This window comes from Buteo buteo, chromosome 3 (genome assembly GCF_964188355.1).
Source record: "Buteo buteo chromosome 3, bButBut1.hap1.1, whole genome shotgun sequence".
NCBI classification, from domain to species: Eukaryota; Metazoa; Chordata; class Aves; order Accipitriformes; family Accipitridae; genus Buteo; species Buteo buteo.
This window is the reverse complement of record NC_134173.1, coordinates 11,591,670-11,607,985: the sequence shown is the minus strand read 5'-3', so window position 1 is coordinate 11,607,985 and position 16,316 is coordinate 11,591,670. Positions and strand designations below refer to the sequence as shown.

Below are 16,316 nucleotides of genomic sequence, written 5' to 3'. Positions count from 1 at the left end.
AAATTTATAAATAAGAAGTAAACACAATGAGAAAAATTTAATGTTAGGTAGAGAAAATCCTCATGCTAAATTTTTAATACATCCCTTTGACCTTCTGTATGTGAGTTTTGGGGTTCCTGCTTGTATAAACAAACCACCCCCTCAGGTACATCATAGTAAAATTAAATCCAGACCCTATTCTCAACTGGGCTGCGGTTGAAAAACAGAGGAATTGCTGCAGAACAGCCAAAGCCAATTCCCCCCAGAAGAGCCCAAAGCTGCCATCGCTGCCTCTGCGCTGGGGCCCAGGCAAAGCCCACCCGCGAGGCTGTAACTTCAGCGAGCACCTGAGAGAATCCTTGGAGCTCTTCTTCAGAGCATGCTATTACCTCCCTCTTAAATAATCATTATATCATACTGGTGGACAGAAGAATCTAGGAACTAGTCTAGCAAAGACTGAAGTGGGAGATACTATTGGAAGTTTAATGAAAAGGGGAGATTTTTTTTGCTGCAGACTGATTAGAAATGGCGATCTTTAAAATGCTTCAGTTGATTAATTAGTATTTTAGCCTGCACACATTACTAAATACATCTCTGAATTTAAGAGGCAAAAGACAACCATGTAAAAGGACAGTAAAAACAGTGAAGTGCAAAGGTTTTTCCTGTCCACCCAATCATGATTTTTCTCTTCAACTGCTCATACAGATCAGCAAGCCCCAACTACTTTGTCCCACTTCTGAATAAACCTTGCCACGCAGCTGCTGCGAGGCTGTGCACAAAGCATCACTAGTACCTTAGCAAAGTTAGTGCTTGCTCTTTCTAAGCCTCACTTAACAGGCTCGTCTGACTTCCAAATTCCTCTTAGAGTTTGTAGTAATTGCTTCAAGCAGTACTTTCCTTGAAAATGCAAGAGATGATAGATAATTAGTTCCAGTGCATTAAATAATGTGTTAATTATTAAGCATGTATAACATGTATATGGTCATTCGTGTGTTAAATGAACATGTTAAAGTCAATCCTATGTAATGTTGGCTCCTAAGCCTTTCACTTATCATGCACTGTGTGGTACTCACCTGTTGATACTTGCTTGTTTTGTACAGATTACTATTTTTTAAAACGGATAAATCTAAAGCACTCAGAGGCCTACTGTACAAGCTAAATGAGCTTTAATCGAACTGACAGTTCTGATACACGAGTTCATTTTTAGGTCATTCATCACTACCTGCTACAAAAAAGAGAAGCCAGATTCCATTCCATTATCATAAAGTGAGAACACCAGATTTAGCAGCTTCAGTTATTTAAAACCTAGTTGTTTCCTTACAGAAGGCAAGCTTTATTCATTTCTGTCCAATACAGTGTTTTAACTGAATTTTATAGAAGGACATACAGCCTCTTTCATGATCTGAAACCCCATCACATACTATGAAGTAGTTTGTTGCAACTTCTGTTAATGGATTAAAGTATTTAAAACAAATCAAATCATTAGTACACCGATTTTGTGATGTAAACAGTTTAATGAATACATAAAGCACATATAAAGCAAAAGATTAAAACAAAATTATTGTTACAACCACCATAAACTATATAACAAAAATTTTTTACAGGTATACTGCTTGCACAGCAGGTTTTACAAAACAGTGTATTACGAGCAATACCACTCCCTGAAAACTAAGATGTGGAAATAAAAATCACAGTAAGTATTGATTTAAATCACATCATATACTAGTCAGACTAGCATTGATTTAACTACTTCTCAAAGTCTTCATGGTACTGTAGTATACATTAAAGCTCGCACAAGAAATGTGAATAGAGTTCAAGTGCAAAAAGAAAAAAGATGCCTGGATATTTGATGAACATATCCATCCATGACATTATTTAAAACTGGGGTGGGTTTGGAACTGCTGTTTCAGAAATGCTGATCCTAAACCCTGGTTCTGCTCAACTTCTGAGAAGAACTTCAGCCCCAGTACTCCTCATACCTTGTATCTGTCTGTAGGAAGGGGAAGCCCCGTGTCCACCTTCTATATTCCCTGCAGCCAAACCCATATACATTGGGAAAGAAATACAGGAGCAAGGCTTTATACAGGCAACAGGAGAACATTACAAGACTGCATACAAAACTGAAGCAAAATGTCAAAGAAGAATTGATCTAATCTTTCACTAAGTCTGCCCTCATCCTATTATTTACTGTCACTCACAATATTTTGGTTTGTTGCATGTGTGTCAGAAATGTAGTTTAAAGTTTAGTACGTTAATGCATAATGTTAAACCAGGACAGAAAAGTTCTTGTTTCACAATCCCAACTTTTAGTAAGGGGGGGGGGGGGGAACCCAAACCAAAAAACCATGAACAGAAGAATTTTTAAAACAAACAATTGCGTAAAAGAAACAAAATAGCACTCAGTACATATTGAATACAGGCTAATATCTAGGAGGCACAAGAAAGATTTGATCATTTTAACAAACTTGCTTATATGCTTTACAAATGTTTAGATAAATATTCTATGAAGATTAGAAAGGAAATAATTTATAGTTACACTACTGTCTTGCATGCTTTCTAAAATGTCTGCACTGCAGTTTCTGTCTGTCACCCTTTTAAAATCTTCTTTAATACAATTAAATTTAGGCTGTGCACAACAATAGTTTTGTTTGGAATATTCTACCTTAGAAAAAAAATTGTACAAAATTCAAGCTGGTTTTGATTGAGTTTCAGTTACCTAAAATCTTGTTGGGGCAGGGGGAACAACAGCGAATGCAGTTGCTGCCCCTTAGAGGAGAAGGAGTATTTCTGTACATTCCAGTATTTCTATTTTTATTTACTCCCATGGGACTCCCATGCACTCCTAATTTAACTTCAGAATTCCAGGGTAAGGGAGAACCTGCTCCACAGGAGAAAAGGAGGCCACGAAACAGTCCCTGCTTTGTTCTTACCCCACCTTTCCGTACACAATAGTGAATATTATTCATTAATGTACTTTTCAGCTATGGATGCAAGATGAAAATGCCTCCACAAAGAATTTATAATGCGTTTTGCTTGAATGTCAGCCCTAAATCTGTACAAAGAGCAAGTGTTGTCTTTGCATTCCAGCGCTTGCTGGTGTGGGTAGTTGAGATACACGCTCCCACTGGGGCACGGGCTAACTGAAAAAGGGAGACTGCAAGAAAGGCAGCTGCAGAATTGCTTTGAAATGCTTCAAAAATTAATCAGAAACAAGTGTGAGCAAACAAACAGTGCAGCTCTAGGAACTTTTCAATTTCAAGCCTTTGAAATTCATCCTTTAAGATACTTTTCATGGTTTCTTATTTACCAAAGACCTGTTTACTTAGTGGAGTCTGGAAAACTGCCAAGGGACTTTATTCTGCTCGAACTCATCCATGAGCACCTTCATCACCTGTCAGTACTCTGACACTCTACAAAATTCAGCAAGTGACAACCTATTTAGGTTTTAAGCACAAATAAGACTATTAGCCATCTAGATTTCCTCTGTATACACACATATAAATAAGTGACACCACAAGCCTTCCTTGATACAAGAAACCAAAAGGCATTGATTCAAAGGCTAAATAAATAATAAATGAAACAACTGTCTGTGGCACTTGCTCAGTATTTTCCACGCTAAAGCCCTCCTACGATAGAGCTTCCTAGGACATGTTTTCACGCATCAATATTATCATTGCATTAAATAGTGCTAGAGATGCTTTGGCACTGGAAGTTCTAATGTGACTGACTTTTGCCAAGACAATAAAACTTCTCTGTGCTTCCAGCTGAGATCTGCAAGTCAGGACTCTGTAACATTACAAGTAGTTGTTCTTAAAAAAAAAATTACTTCAGCTAGGTAAAAAATGTCAGAATTGTCCATAATTCTGTACTGTTTTGCAGACATTTAAGTGCTTCACAATAGCAGTTTACTGAACAGCAACAGAGATAAGACAGATGATATCCTGTCCTCTTATACATAATTATGTAAAGATCTGTAGAGAATCATAGCGATTGTGTTCACACCGAAGGATAAAATACAGACTCTGTACAACTTGCAGCCATTTTTCAGTCACCCCTACTAAAAAGTGAGTTGGTTGGTTTGTTTTATTGCTAAGCAAGAACGTACATACGTCTGTATATCCTGTACGCAGAATCTAAGTTTTTGGTATTGTTTCCTTGGTGTACAAAGAGCATTTCATATAGTATTTTTCATCGAGTCACACAGTATACGAATAAAACAGCAAGAGTTGAGCTAGCCAACCAGGTTCCAGAAAATAGCAGTGTTGGGAACAGTCTCTGATATTTGCAGTAACAGCAAGAAAAGTGGTTTTCTTCATTCTCACAGCAACTGCTTGTTGCATGTATGAACATTACATACCTACAGAAACAACTGCGTTAATTGCTAAATCTTTGTCATGAACTTCACAGGCCCCAGTTTGTAAATGTGAGGAACAAAAAGACCAAAAGACACAGCTTGCTTCCTACTGGCTACCAAGTGTGAGAAGCTTCTGGTTTTAAGTTTCTAGAGCGTTTTTCATCCAGTGGTCTATACACTACAGCTCTTCAGGGAAGGGCTGTTATATACATTGTGCTTCCAAATGCAGAGCTGTGACGTGCATGGACAGCGTGCAGCTGCCATACGATCACAAATCAGTTTTAAACCACAGGCTAGTATGTACCACGTCCCAGTGCAACTCTGTGAGAGAGCCAATCTGGGAAAGCTGTACCTGCTAACCCATCCCGGGTCAGCAAGCATCACAGGTTAGAACTACCGAACAGACAGCAAAGGTTGTCCAAGGTTATTGAAAAATTTGGGCCCAGCCAGCAACTATGAGCATTGCTTTTTGCGACACACAACTTGAGCAACTACATCAAACAATATATTCAGCTAAAACAAGGTTTTACAGCCCTACAGTAGTTTCATTCAAATGCTTATGTAAGTGCATGAACACACAAACACAAGACTCCACTTATCATGTACATGGCAAAGGGTACAGTGAAAATATCTTAAAACTTTGCCACTCGAACAATAGTGAACTAACATGCCATCTGCGTAACATCAGAGGAGGCGGGTTAATCCTGGAAAAGGAAAGAGTTCAAGCAATATCCTTTCATCAATACCTTGTTTTTCAATTCATAATGAGGAAATGGCTTGTTACACAATTTCTAGTATGAAATACTTGGAATATAAATCTTCACTTCTCGCCAGGATAAAGCAATTGGGACTATTTTGTACGCCTGGGATTCGGGATAATAATCTGGCAAGCCATCTCCTCAGCAATGCTATCAACTGACCTTAAAACACACTCTTGCACAAGCAGGCTGAGAATCTGGTCACAGTTCTTTTTCTTACATCTATTTCCAAGTCTGTCTCTCAGTTAGTGCCAAACTATCTAGAGATTGTCTTGCATTTAGTGCTCTCATCCAGCTATGTTTCGCAAACATTTAAGAACAATGCACAAAAGCAGACTGAAGTTTCTCTAAATGGCACAGCATACAAATGCATACAACGCACCACATTAAATGTTCATAAAAATTGCTCTCAGTAATGTTTCTAGACCCACTTGGATTTCTAATACTCCTTGTTACTACCCAGAATAGCTCCTCGTTTCCCAGATCTATGCTTTTGTTGTTGTTGTTTTCAGTTTAAAGCCAAGCATTAAATTACACATCTGCAAGTACCATCTTGCTGGCTAAGTCAACTCTTGCATTATAGCAGTTACACCTTCCTTTTAGTCCCACCCTTCCTGTTTAATTGTACTTTATTTTGCTGTAGCTGTGCAGTTCTCTATTCCTCAGAGCTCACCTTGCCCGAGCCCCGCCGGGGAACGTGTCTTTCACCTCCAAAGAATCTGCCCAGCGAGTCAAGTAGACCCGAGTCTCTGTGCCTTGGAGATCCATGTCTAGCATGGTCTGTAGTGCTCGCAGATGCCATTTTTGATCCGTGCCGGAAAGAGGAGCGTTTTTGTGAAGCCATCAAATCCGAATTCTCTGAAGCTGCTGCACTGTCCTCTTGGATGGTCTGTAGCTCGTCTGACTCCGAGGGCCGATCTTTGAAGGTGTTGTCTTCTCTTCCTGGGGCATCTCGGGAAAAGAGGCGGATCAAGTGGGGGCGACCAGTCGTGTCAGCTGGGTTGGCCTCAGGCCAAGCATTCTTCGGGTCTGCTGTGCCTTTGGAGTCTGTCACCGCTGGGCTCTTCGTGGAGGTCCCATTGTTCTGGTTCACATCTGCCTCTCCTGCAAACAACAAGGATGAGATATGAATACAGGCCTGTGAAAAACAGCCCTGGAACAATGCTGCTTTCTTTCCCTTGCCTTGAGATGCTCATTTCATACAAAACCCGTAATATGTGCAGTTGTAATGAAACTATGTTCTCTACCAGCCTTTAAGAACATTGAGCTATCTTGGAACCGAAACCGGGATGATGTTCTCACACAAAATTTGCAGTAGTTCTAGGTCGGTTTTTTTAATAAAACGTTCCTTGTAAATAGATCGAAAGGTTGTTCAAAGCATAACTGAAACCAACTTTTACATGGAAGGCTTCCTGATGAGGAGGCTTTCAGTGAACAATCAAAATTCCCGTACTTTACCCGGAGGACCGCAACTCTAAAACGTACTTTTTTTCCTCCAAAACAGGGGGAAAAAAATAAATAATTAAAGTGACAGTGCAGGACCAGGCCTTCTCCAGTGAACATTCCCTCTCCACGATGTCAGAGCTTTTGTACCTGAAGGTTTTGTCCCGATTTGGAATCTCTCACTGTAACTTCAATACCGATCAAACAAGTGTAACGAGGGGAGGTTTTTTCAGTATTTTAAATTGTCCTCACTTCAAAAAGGCAGAGAACGCTAAACTGCCATTTCTGTTGGCCTCCCATGACAGTTTTTCTCCACGTATGATCCTAGCACTCAGCATATGATGTCGCAGCGCTAATGCTGAAGGCCTAGAGCAAAACTGTCCGATTTGCATTTAGTGCTTGTGAGAAGTGACAAAAACAATTATCAGAAACCAATGAGCTTTTTGCCAAGAAAGGTGCAAGACAGGCCTCTGTGGTGTAAGTAGGTGAAATGTCTGCTGCCTTCTCCACAGTTGTGTTCTGACGCACGCAGTAAAATATCTGAAAAGAATCAGCTGCAGCGCACACTTAACCTGTAGTAGCTCCTTCTATCACTGACAAAAACATTTATGGAGATTTTTATAGTCTGTACCATTATTCCTACTGTTATATAGGAAACTGCACCCACTGAGGAAAATGTCTTGTCTCCAAGGAACACCGAAAGAATATTAGTAGGTCATTGCTTGAGAAGCAACTTTCAGAGAAGACACCTCCCACATAGTCACTCTGTGTCAGAAATGTTTTTTGGAGTTAACTGGGCTCAGAATCTCAGAAATAAGTTACAGTTAGTCATATTTTTACCTCTAAGGTTTTCTAATTACCTCATTATGTCTCCATTTGATTTGGTCCTTGTTCCCATGGGAGGGATAGGATCTGGCACATACTGCTGTTTTTTCAAAGTACTCTGGGCTCAAGTACTTTGCTGATCCACCAGAGCAATTTTAGACTTGACACAGTCATTTCATATGATTTCGCCCACCCACAGGGCACTAAAGAAACCTTTTCTGAGGCTGAGAGTAATTCAGAAATAATTTTATGGATAATGACACAAGACAGTAATGTTGGCTTCTGCAAATATATACCGGTACTTAGGTTACAATTTGTTGTAATCATTCTGCTACAGTTTTTCATATAAAAAGGTAACATGCAGTTTTGCTGTGCAGTTTTTTTTTCTTTTTTTCTTCTGTGGAAACTACCTAGAAAATGTTGGGGAACTTCAAGAACGTTTTCTTTGGTTAAAACATCTGAAAGTATTTCTCAGGAATACAACCATTTAACCAACACTAATTGTCACAGAAGACCTCGTAAGTGGGGAAAAGGAAAGTATTTGCTGGCAACTTTGGGATTTGGGTTTTCATGAAAAGATACTTTCAAACTTACTAGGAACTATTAAAGTCCCTAAATTACGTTCTTAATCAAATGAAAGAGAAAGTAACTAACATGGAAATAGGACACATTCTAAAACTGCAAAACATTTTAAATAGCAACTCTAAGCCTAGATTCTATACCATAATACAAATCCATTCAAGGACAGAAAAAGAAAAACAAACAAAAGAGCTATTGTATTTAATTAAATGCATTAACAAAACACCAGAGCATCTGCATACTAATATTTTTTACAACAGTTGTTCTTTGTGTCACTGAATACGGGTATTGGTGAGCCACAAAGAAGGGTATTTGTGCCACAAAAGTAGCTTCTCCTAATGCATACGCAGTGAGCTATAAAGTATAAATCTTTCTGTATGCTTTATTTCAGTAATGAAAGCACACATTTCAGTTTTCCTCTAGATTTTCTGCATGCTTAAGTCTTCTCTAATATTTAAAAACATATAACAGAGATATTGTTAATAGTTGAGCTAACTAATCAAAATCTTCAAGTGCATTTGGAGAGACAGATCACTTTAATAATGTCTTAAGGACATCAAGAATTAATGGAGCATGTAAACATATGCTTATTTGTTCATTTAAAAACAAATATTTAGACTTCTCCTATTAAAACTCATTATAAATGCTGTGCATATGATACTGATATTATTTTCTTTTTTTCTCCCTGGAAGAAGCAGCTCTCTTGTTAAAACAGAGTACCTTTCTTGTACCATATCACTTGTACAAGAGAAAGCTGCCCAGGGAGGAAGAGGTCTTCAGGCATTCTTTTTTTTTTTTTTAAACCCTTGTAAAATGGGTTAAAGAGTAAGTACAGCAGAATGCATTGCCATAGGCATTACCAGAAGGCTATTAAAGTGTCGTCTATTTATATTTAAGTGAATAAAGTCATTGAAAGCTGCGCAAGTGAGAGCATGAGAAAAGCACATCCTTGCGTTAGCCCAAAAGCAGCAGGAGGGAGCCAGACGCCGAGCAAGGATTTGGCACTCCAGGCGCAGCCGAGGACCGCTCCCGAAGGCAACGCCACCTTTCCACCTCCCCTCGCTCCATGCAGCTCTGGAACCTGCTGCTGGCACAATTTTCCCTGTGCATGTTGGTCAGAGTGAACAAAGCCGGTTGTTCCCTGTATACACAGTGACTTCCCAAAATAAAGGAATATAGATGGACCAAAAATTCTGAACAGTGTGTTAATGAAACAAAACAGAAATTCCAAAGGTGTTTTCAATGAAACTATATTAAATCCATCCCCCCAGTGCCTTTAATAGGAGTTAGGCGACATATAAGTATTTTCAAAACCACTGTGCCTTACTGCTCAATTTGACATTAATAATTTATCCCACTTCTTGAGAATCAAAATAACACTTTTACGTAAGCCTCTAAGTAGCTGGGACCCCTCAGCCCCATGGTTCAAACAGCTACTGTCAAGACCATGGAAACCTGTTTCATACAAAGTACAATCTCTGACAGAGAGTCCTTGGATACAAATACCCTTCTCATGGGTCACTTAGTAGAGCTGCTCTATGGTAGTCCCTCCCTGTGTATATAGAAGTCTGTAGTCTTCCATACAGATGACACGCTGACTGTTAAGCTAAGAGTTTTAATGTGTTAAGTACAAAAAAAAAAAAAAAAAAAATTACAAGTTTTTCATCTCCTCCCACTCCTTTTCAGTCTTGCTTTCTTGCAGATACTTGTAATTCCTCTCACATTCTTATTGCTGCTCCCTCTACAAATGTTGTAAAATAAATGAGGAAAATGAAGCTGATAAAAGCTGAAGCATATTCCCCTACTTTGGCTTCTCAAGAGAGGCTTAGTTCAACAGTCACAGCATATTGAAAATATTGATTGTAATAATACACAACAGCAGCTTAAATATTTGTACAAAATCTTAAGAATTATTTACTTGTTACAAACACCAGAAAGTACATTAATCATTTGTAACACCAAACTTTTAATATATTTCATTGTAACTACAGATTGTTGTGACTGATTTCTAATTTCCTTTTTCTTGGCCCTCTTTTCTCAGGGTATGAAGATGAAAATTATATTACTTAACTTTGGGACCTTTTGAAGCTAAAATAGAAGTTGATTAAGTCATATATATTTATAAAGCAGTGCTCTTCAGTATGTGAAATATAATGTGTATTTGTCCTTTTCTACTGTTTTGGTCCTATCTCTTCTGTAAGAAAACAACTGGATAGTTAAATATAATGCAGTACAGTTCTCAATTCTGAGACAACTATATTTCAGTAAGTTTACTGGAATGCTGATAATAAAATATTAAGTAAAACATCTGGAATTTTGTACTGACTTACCTGGTTTTAGTCACTTGAAGAACAAAAGGTTACACCTAAAAATTACTCAGCTTTGTAACACCTAAGACTTCGACATCTTCAGTAAGCTGTAACAGTAAGGCATATGTGCAATGTATTAGTTTGCCTTGCATTATATAAGAGGTTGAAAACCACTATTCTGGAACATGTGGCTTTCAGTAACATTTGTGGTAATATCAAGACATTTGAAAGAACTAAAAGGACAGAAAAAGCACGTCCATCATCACTATGTATAAGCTGCAGTTGAGGATGTCTGGGTTCCAACTGTGTTAAAATAACCGTTTCCCAACATTTTGCCTTTCCTTTTTATGCAGTGAAGTTCTCTAGAAAAAGGACCTTAAGGAACTGTTTTGCAGGAAGCATAGCCTAAAGGCACCACTGGGAGCCCTAATTCAACTCTGTCTTTGCATACTGTCACGAAGCCACACACTTCCATTTTTCCTGCACCACCACACACCTCACTTCAAACTCTAGTAGATGGGACAACGGAGCTTTGGATGTGCATGTCAACGAGGACTCTGACATGCAGCAGTCATTACACACTGGGACCTACTGCAAGAGCCAGGATCAAATAAAATCAGGCCAATTTAACAATTTCCTTGGAAAAAGGATCTAATTACTTAGTGCTTAGCTGCATCCAAGGCAAGTGTAGCAAAACCTGTTCGTCCTGCAGGCCGGTGCAGGTCATCTGCCAGAAACAGCGAGGCCAGTCCTGGCTTCCAGCCAGAGCTCTACCGCTGGAGATGGCACCAAGGAGCGCTGCACGGCTTAGCATGCTGTGGGAACACCCACTGATCAGACTAGAAGGAGAAAAGGGGATGAGAGAATGGGTGCAAACCAGCAAACTGGTGCAGAGAAAGGTTCACCAAACAAGGCTATGGATCTCCTGAAAACACAGGTGTTATCTGATCAAAATCCTTGAGGCAGTTCCACTCTCTCCCTTGGGCACCAGTGAGAGGTACAATCCAGCTCCTGGTTCAGCCTTTTACTGCAGCACAGCTCACGGAAGAATGGCATGTCTACAGCCATTAGGCTTTACTACCTAAGTATTTGGGGAGAGGGAGGAAAAAACTATACCTGCATTGTTAAATCTGAACCGCAAAGCTTGATTTACCCTCATTATGCTAAGACAGTGCAGACAAAAAATGGCTCTCAGCCTAACTTCACTTAATATGGTTAGAAGGCAATATGCCATCAGACATTCCACTTCACAGATCTAATTACTGGGTTTGTCTGATGCTTGTCAAACTGTTGGAAATCAATTTTGAACAAATATTTCTGTTTGGAATAGATGGCATGCAGCATAATTGTGAAACAAACAGTTGGTCATAGCTCTGAACACAACTAGAACCGATCTGCGGGTGCATTTAGCCTTTACGCAAACACCTTTCCCCATTTGCTAGCAGAATGAATGCAGAAGGAAGTGTCAGTATGCCTCGTAACACAGGTTCACAGGAGTTTAACACTCCTACTGCAGTTAGCTGAGAGACTGCTTCCATTACAGCTCACTCTCCTCCCTCCCTCCTTGCCAAAGCTTGTCACTTTTAGGGAAAAAATTGCCCCCAAAGGCAAACTTTCTCTATAGCTTCAGAGTAACTGAAGGAAGAATATTTTTCTGCACAAGAAACTCAGTTTTTCCTACAGGCTAATCAAGCTGTAGACCAAACCACCACAAAAATGAGAAGCCATCTACTAAGCATAACATGCACTCACTCCTTTGACCTTCCTCCCTCAATGCATACATTAGACATTATAGAGCGTATAAGGCTCTTACCAGACAAGAAGCAAAGGTTGTGAAGGTGTTTCCATTCCACTGATGAGTTGAGTACACTTCTACGCTGATCTGACGAAGCAGTGAATAAGGGGTCTGTTGTGGCACAATTTTCCTTACAATAAATCTTACTACTAAAAATAGAGTAAAAAGTGTAAAACCCCACCTGGCCCAGGGTCTTAAATACCTGTTACTACAGAGTTGTATTTACTTCTATTGAACTAATTTGCATAGAAGACCAAGTTTAGTTCTGTACTACATCTTGGGTCAATAAAGATCACTGCACTGGCTAAGCCTGCTGAAAAGGACTGCACTGCTGTTGGTAAAGGCACAACACATTTTTAGAGCTGACATTTAGACTGCATTGTTGTGGCTAGATGAATGGAAATTCCACTTAAAATTTTACAAGAAGAGTCCAACAAATGCTGTGTTCCCCGAATCCCTTGATGCCATGTGGAATACCAGTTCTTAGCCATTCTCTGCAGGCAGCATTATGCCCCGAGAGCTGCTGCGAGATTGAAAACCAATAGGTCAAATAGGATCTACTCACTCTAGACCTTTGCTAATACCCAAGTCTTGGCACAGCTGTTTTCAGACTCATGAAAGATCTCATCTCTCCAAGCCCTCCCTGGCCCTCTGCCACTGAAGAACAGCCCTCAAGGAATCACAGCTTAGCCTTGCAGCAGAGCTCACACGAAAACACAAAAAGGTTTTGATGGAGAGAAGGGAAGTGGCAGTTCGCATCCTATTATGGAAATTAAACCTGTCTTTACAGGTTTAGCAGGAGGAAGGAGTGACACTATATGTCTATAGTGTTTATGCTCATATTTTGAAGGAGATAAATATTGGATTCACTCAGGTAGAACAGGAATATATCCTTTTTAGCACAAAACTATGCTGTAGGAAAAAAAATGGAAAATTGCATAGGAGAATGCCAATTCTTTCAGATACTAATTACTACAGTATGAAGAAATCAGTGAAATTCCTCTCACTTCATTTCTGATACTAACCTAAAATGTATTCCAGATCTGCTGAAAAAAAGCCTCAAACATTTGGCATCAATTCACAAGTAGCTGTTTTACTAGGGAAGAGACCCAGTAAAATCTGTCTTGAAATGACTAGCAACCTTCTTTCCAAGGGGCCAGTCAATGAAAAAGTTGCTAGCTGCCAAAGGTGTCTGTAACACTAGTGCTATTCTTTTGACACTGAGATGAATAAACCTTCCAAGCCAACTTGACAGTTTCTTCTCAGTTCCCTCAGCGTACCAGACAGTAGGTCTTGTTATCACCCTGAGACATACCATTTTCAGGACTTTCCTCAACTACGTGAAAGATAATTCTCAGAGCTCAGGAAGAAGAGCTGGAAGAATCTACCCGTGAAGTAGTTTATCCTGAAGGTTGCCAATATGAGAGAAGTGATCTGCCAGAAACATTCTTTACTACATACAGTCACTGTTGATCTGTGTAAGAATAATCAAAATCATCAAGCCCCTGCTTGGAGGACAGGAAAGGACTTCTAGATTTTAAGTACTGGGCCTAGCATACACATTGTTTGTACAAGCAGTACCAGTTTGCATGGGTCCCACAGAATCTGGTTAAAATAAATACACTTCTTTCAATATGGCAGCAACTGTTTCAAGGTCATATTTATACTCAGGCAAACTGTAAAATTACATGCAACACGACCAGTAAATTATGTCCTTTAACAGCAATATCATCTGCTTTCCTAAGTTTGCCTCTTTCATTTCAGGGGCCCAATGCTTAAAAGCTAGATGATGAACACAACATAGAAGTCAGTACATATTTATTTCATCTATAATACTAGTGCTGGATTATGGAGTGATAAACAGTAAGAAGTATTAATTTTGCAAGTTCCTGAGGATAATCAACAGCTTGGTGGTTTTTTTTTTTCGTTCCCCTAAATTCTGCTAGACTTCACTTTGTCTGGGACAGTGTTTAATATCTAACTGTGAACCATTGGTTGTTACAAGAGTACTGGTTTCAAGATAAACACATCCCTAAAGCATCGCTCCGCAGTAAAGCTAACAAAGGTGAATTTGTCACTTAACAGCCTTTGGAAGAGGAATCCCTGTAACAGGTGGTACTGGCGTTGTGGGGAATTGTTGCTGCGGTATCTCTTTTGGTAGGGTAACTATACTGACTTTTTCAACGTACCTGGTAAAACCATGACACAACCAATGACCAGTGAAAACATGCAGGAACGTGACATCTAGCTGGAACGGTGACGCTCTAATAAACATGCCTAAGTCTTATCTCCTGAATTAGCAAACAGCACATGATTTTTAGTTTCACTGACAATTTTATGATTTGAAAGGGTTGGTTCTATGAAGCAAATATAAAAATAAAGACTACAAATACAGCTTGTGTTCAGCATTATTGTTCCACTGAAGGCAAATAAGTTTTACAGTATCACTGTGTAAAAAGTAGTAATACTATCCGAGTCAGAGATTTTTGCTATACCATCATCAGGGGTCCTCTTGCTGGAAAACTCTTCTGTATCGTCAGGCTTTTCAGCAAGGCACACATAACTCCTAGCATCTGCGTGTCAGAGACGTGAAAACACTTGCAGTCTGGGCAGTAATAACCCAATGTTGTAGTCTGTGCCCAAAGTCTGAATATTAACAGGAAGCACAGTGTGGTTACTGTGGGCTGAAATGCGTTGATATCCCGTTACCCGCTGTGCCGGGCTGCTCTCTGGGAGCCAGGTTTTGGACTTGAAAAACAACATCACACCTTCCCCAAACTTGTACACCCTATATTCTTTATGTCTTTGAGTATCCTCTTTCCTCTCTGTTCTTACTGAAGACACTCAGCCCTTCACACGGATGCTCAATTAAAGTAGCAAAATTAGTAGTGGCAGCAGCTGAAATAGCCATGTTCATTCTGGCCATGTCAAAGGAAAGAGATCGAGCATTTCAAACCATAGGAACTGTAGTAGTAATCGCATACCAACTCTGTGTGTTCTCCTGTTACAGATCACGCTGAAGCTTAAAACCAGAGGTACAACAGACCTTTTTTTCTTAAACCTATTCTAAAAGTCACACCAGATTCAACATGCAAGATATTAGCTGGGGGCCTTACGTTACACACTGTCACTGAGCTTAATTTCCTCCTCTTCCCCTGTTCTAATGGGGTTTTATAGTACAGGCTATATATGTATTTCTGCAACTCAGTGATGCATCTTTGTAAGAAATTACCAGTTACTCCTAACTTTTGACGTCTTGCAGAAAAGTCTTCTACTGAGCCATCTGCTGCCTTTACCTAACTGCATTGACCAGCTACATGTAAAGAAAGCCACCTATCTGGGAATACATGGCACAAACTATAGCAAAAAGAAAACAGCTCTGGACTTTGTTATTTACCTCATGGGTGTGTGAAGGTGTTGTATGCTTGTAAGCATATTTTAAGTAAAGAAATATGCCAGTAAAAAGAGGCATTCAAGAAAGTTAAAAATATCCCCCGTGGGAAAACAACTTTTGATCTCAAGGTTGTAATTAAAACCAATCCACTTGATCGCACTCTGCCTGTTTTCATAGTTGCTCACTTGGTTATCTGTGCCGCTGATTTACAATGAAGAGCTGAAACGAAGCCCACACGGTGGCCTACCATTGCAAAGGAATGCAGCAGTGTAGGCCTGGCTCGCAGCCTCTCTCTCTTGTTTTCCAGAACTTCAGGCATTGCCTCCATTTGCTGAGGGTTACAAAGGAGAGTACAGAAAACAAAAAAGCCTGTGGTTGAAACCAGTGGGACTTGCTATGGCAGAAATTTGGAATCTATGAGAAGCATGTGGCAATTCTCCACACAGCCCGCAGAGAGTTTTTTAAAAACTTAACCAAAGAATTTTATCCACCCACAAGTTTCTAAGAAAAATGTTCCTTTGTGTTACTAGAACATATAGGTTTGTTTTAATCTTGAGTATCTCACAAAGGATCCTGCCACAGCAAAGTGAGCTGGGGCATCATTTGTCAGAAATAATTTCATGTACTTGAAGAGGAAAAATTAAATCACCTGTTTGATCCATCAGCATTTGTCTTCTTTAAAAATTGTGCAACTGACTAGTGTTAAACAAAGACTGCTTGATTATTCATCTTCTCTGCTAGTCACATTCAGCCTGAATAATTGTTAGGCTGCACAACCTGTACATATCCCGCCCACTCCCAAAGTAATAGCACAACAAAATGACTAGCACTTAATCAGATTTCGCAACAATTTCCACTATCTCTTCCACATCAGTCATGT

General features: G+C 39.5%; 1 protein-coding gene across 2 annotated transcripts in view; it reads right to left on the bottom strand.

The window, feature by feature from the left end:
- MBP (myelin basic protein) overlaps positions 1–16,316 on the bottom strand; it is a 124,327-nt gene that overhangs the window by 14,797 nt on the left and 93,214 nt on the right. For both annotated transcript variants that reach the window (XM_075022857.1, XM_075022856.1), the window contains exon 4: positions 5,765–6,195. In XM_075022857.1, coding sequence (XP_074878958.1) covers positions 5,765–6,195 — 431 coding nt within the window. The remainder of the gene's footprint in view (positions 1–5,764; positions 6,196–16,316) is intronic.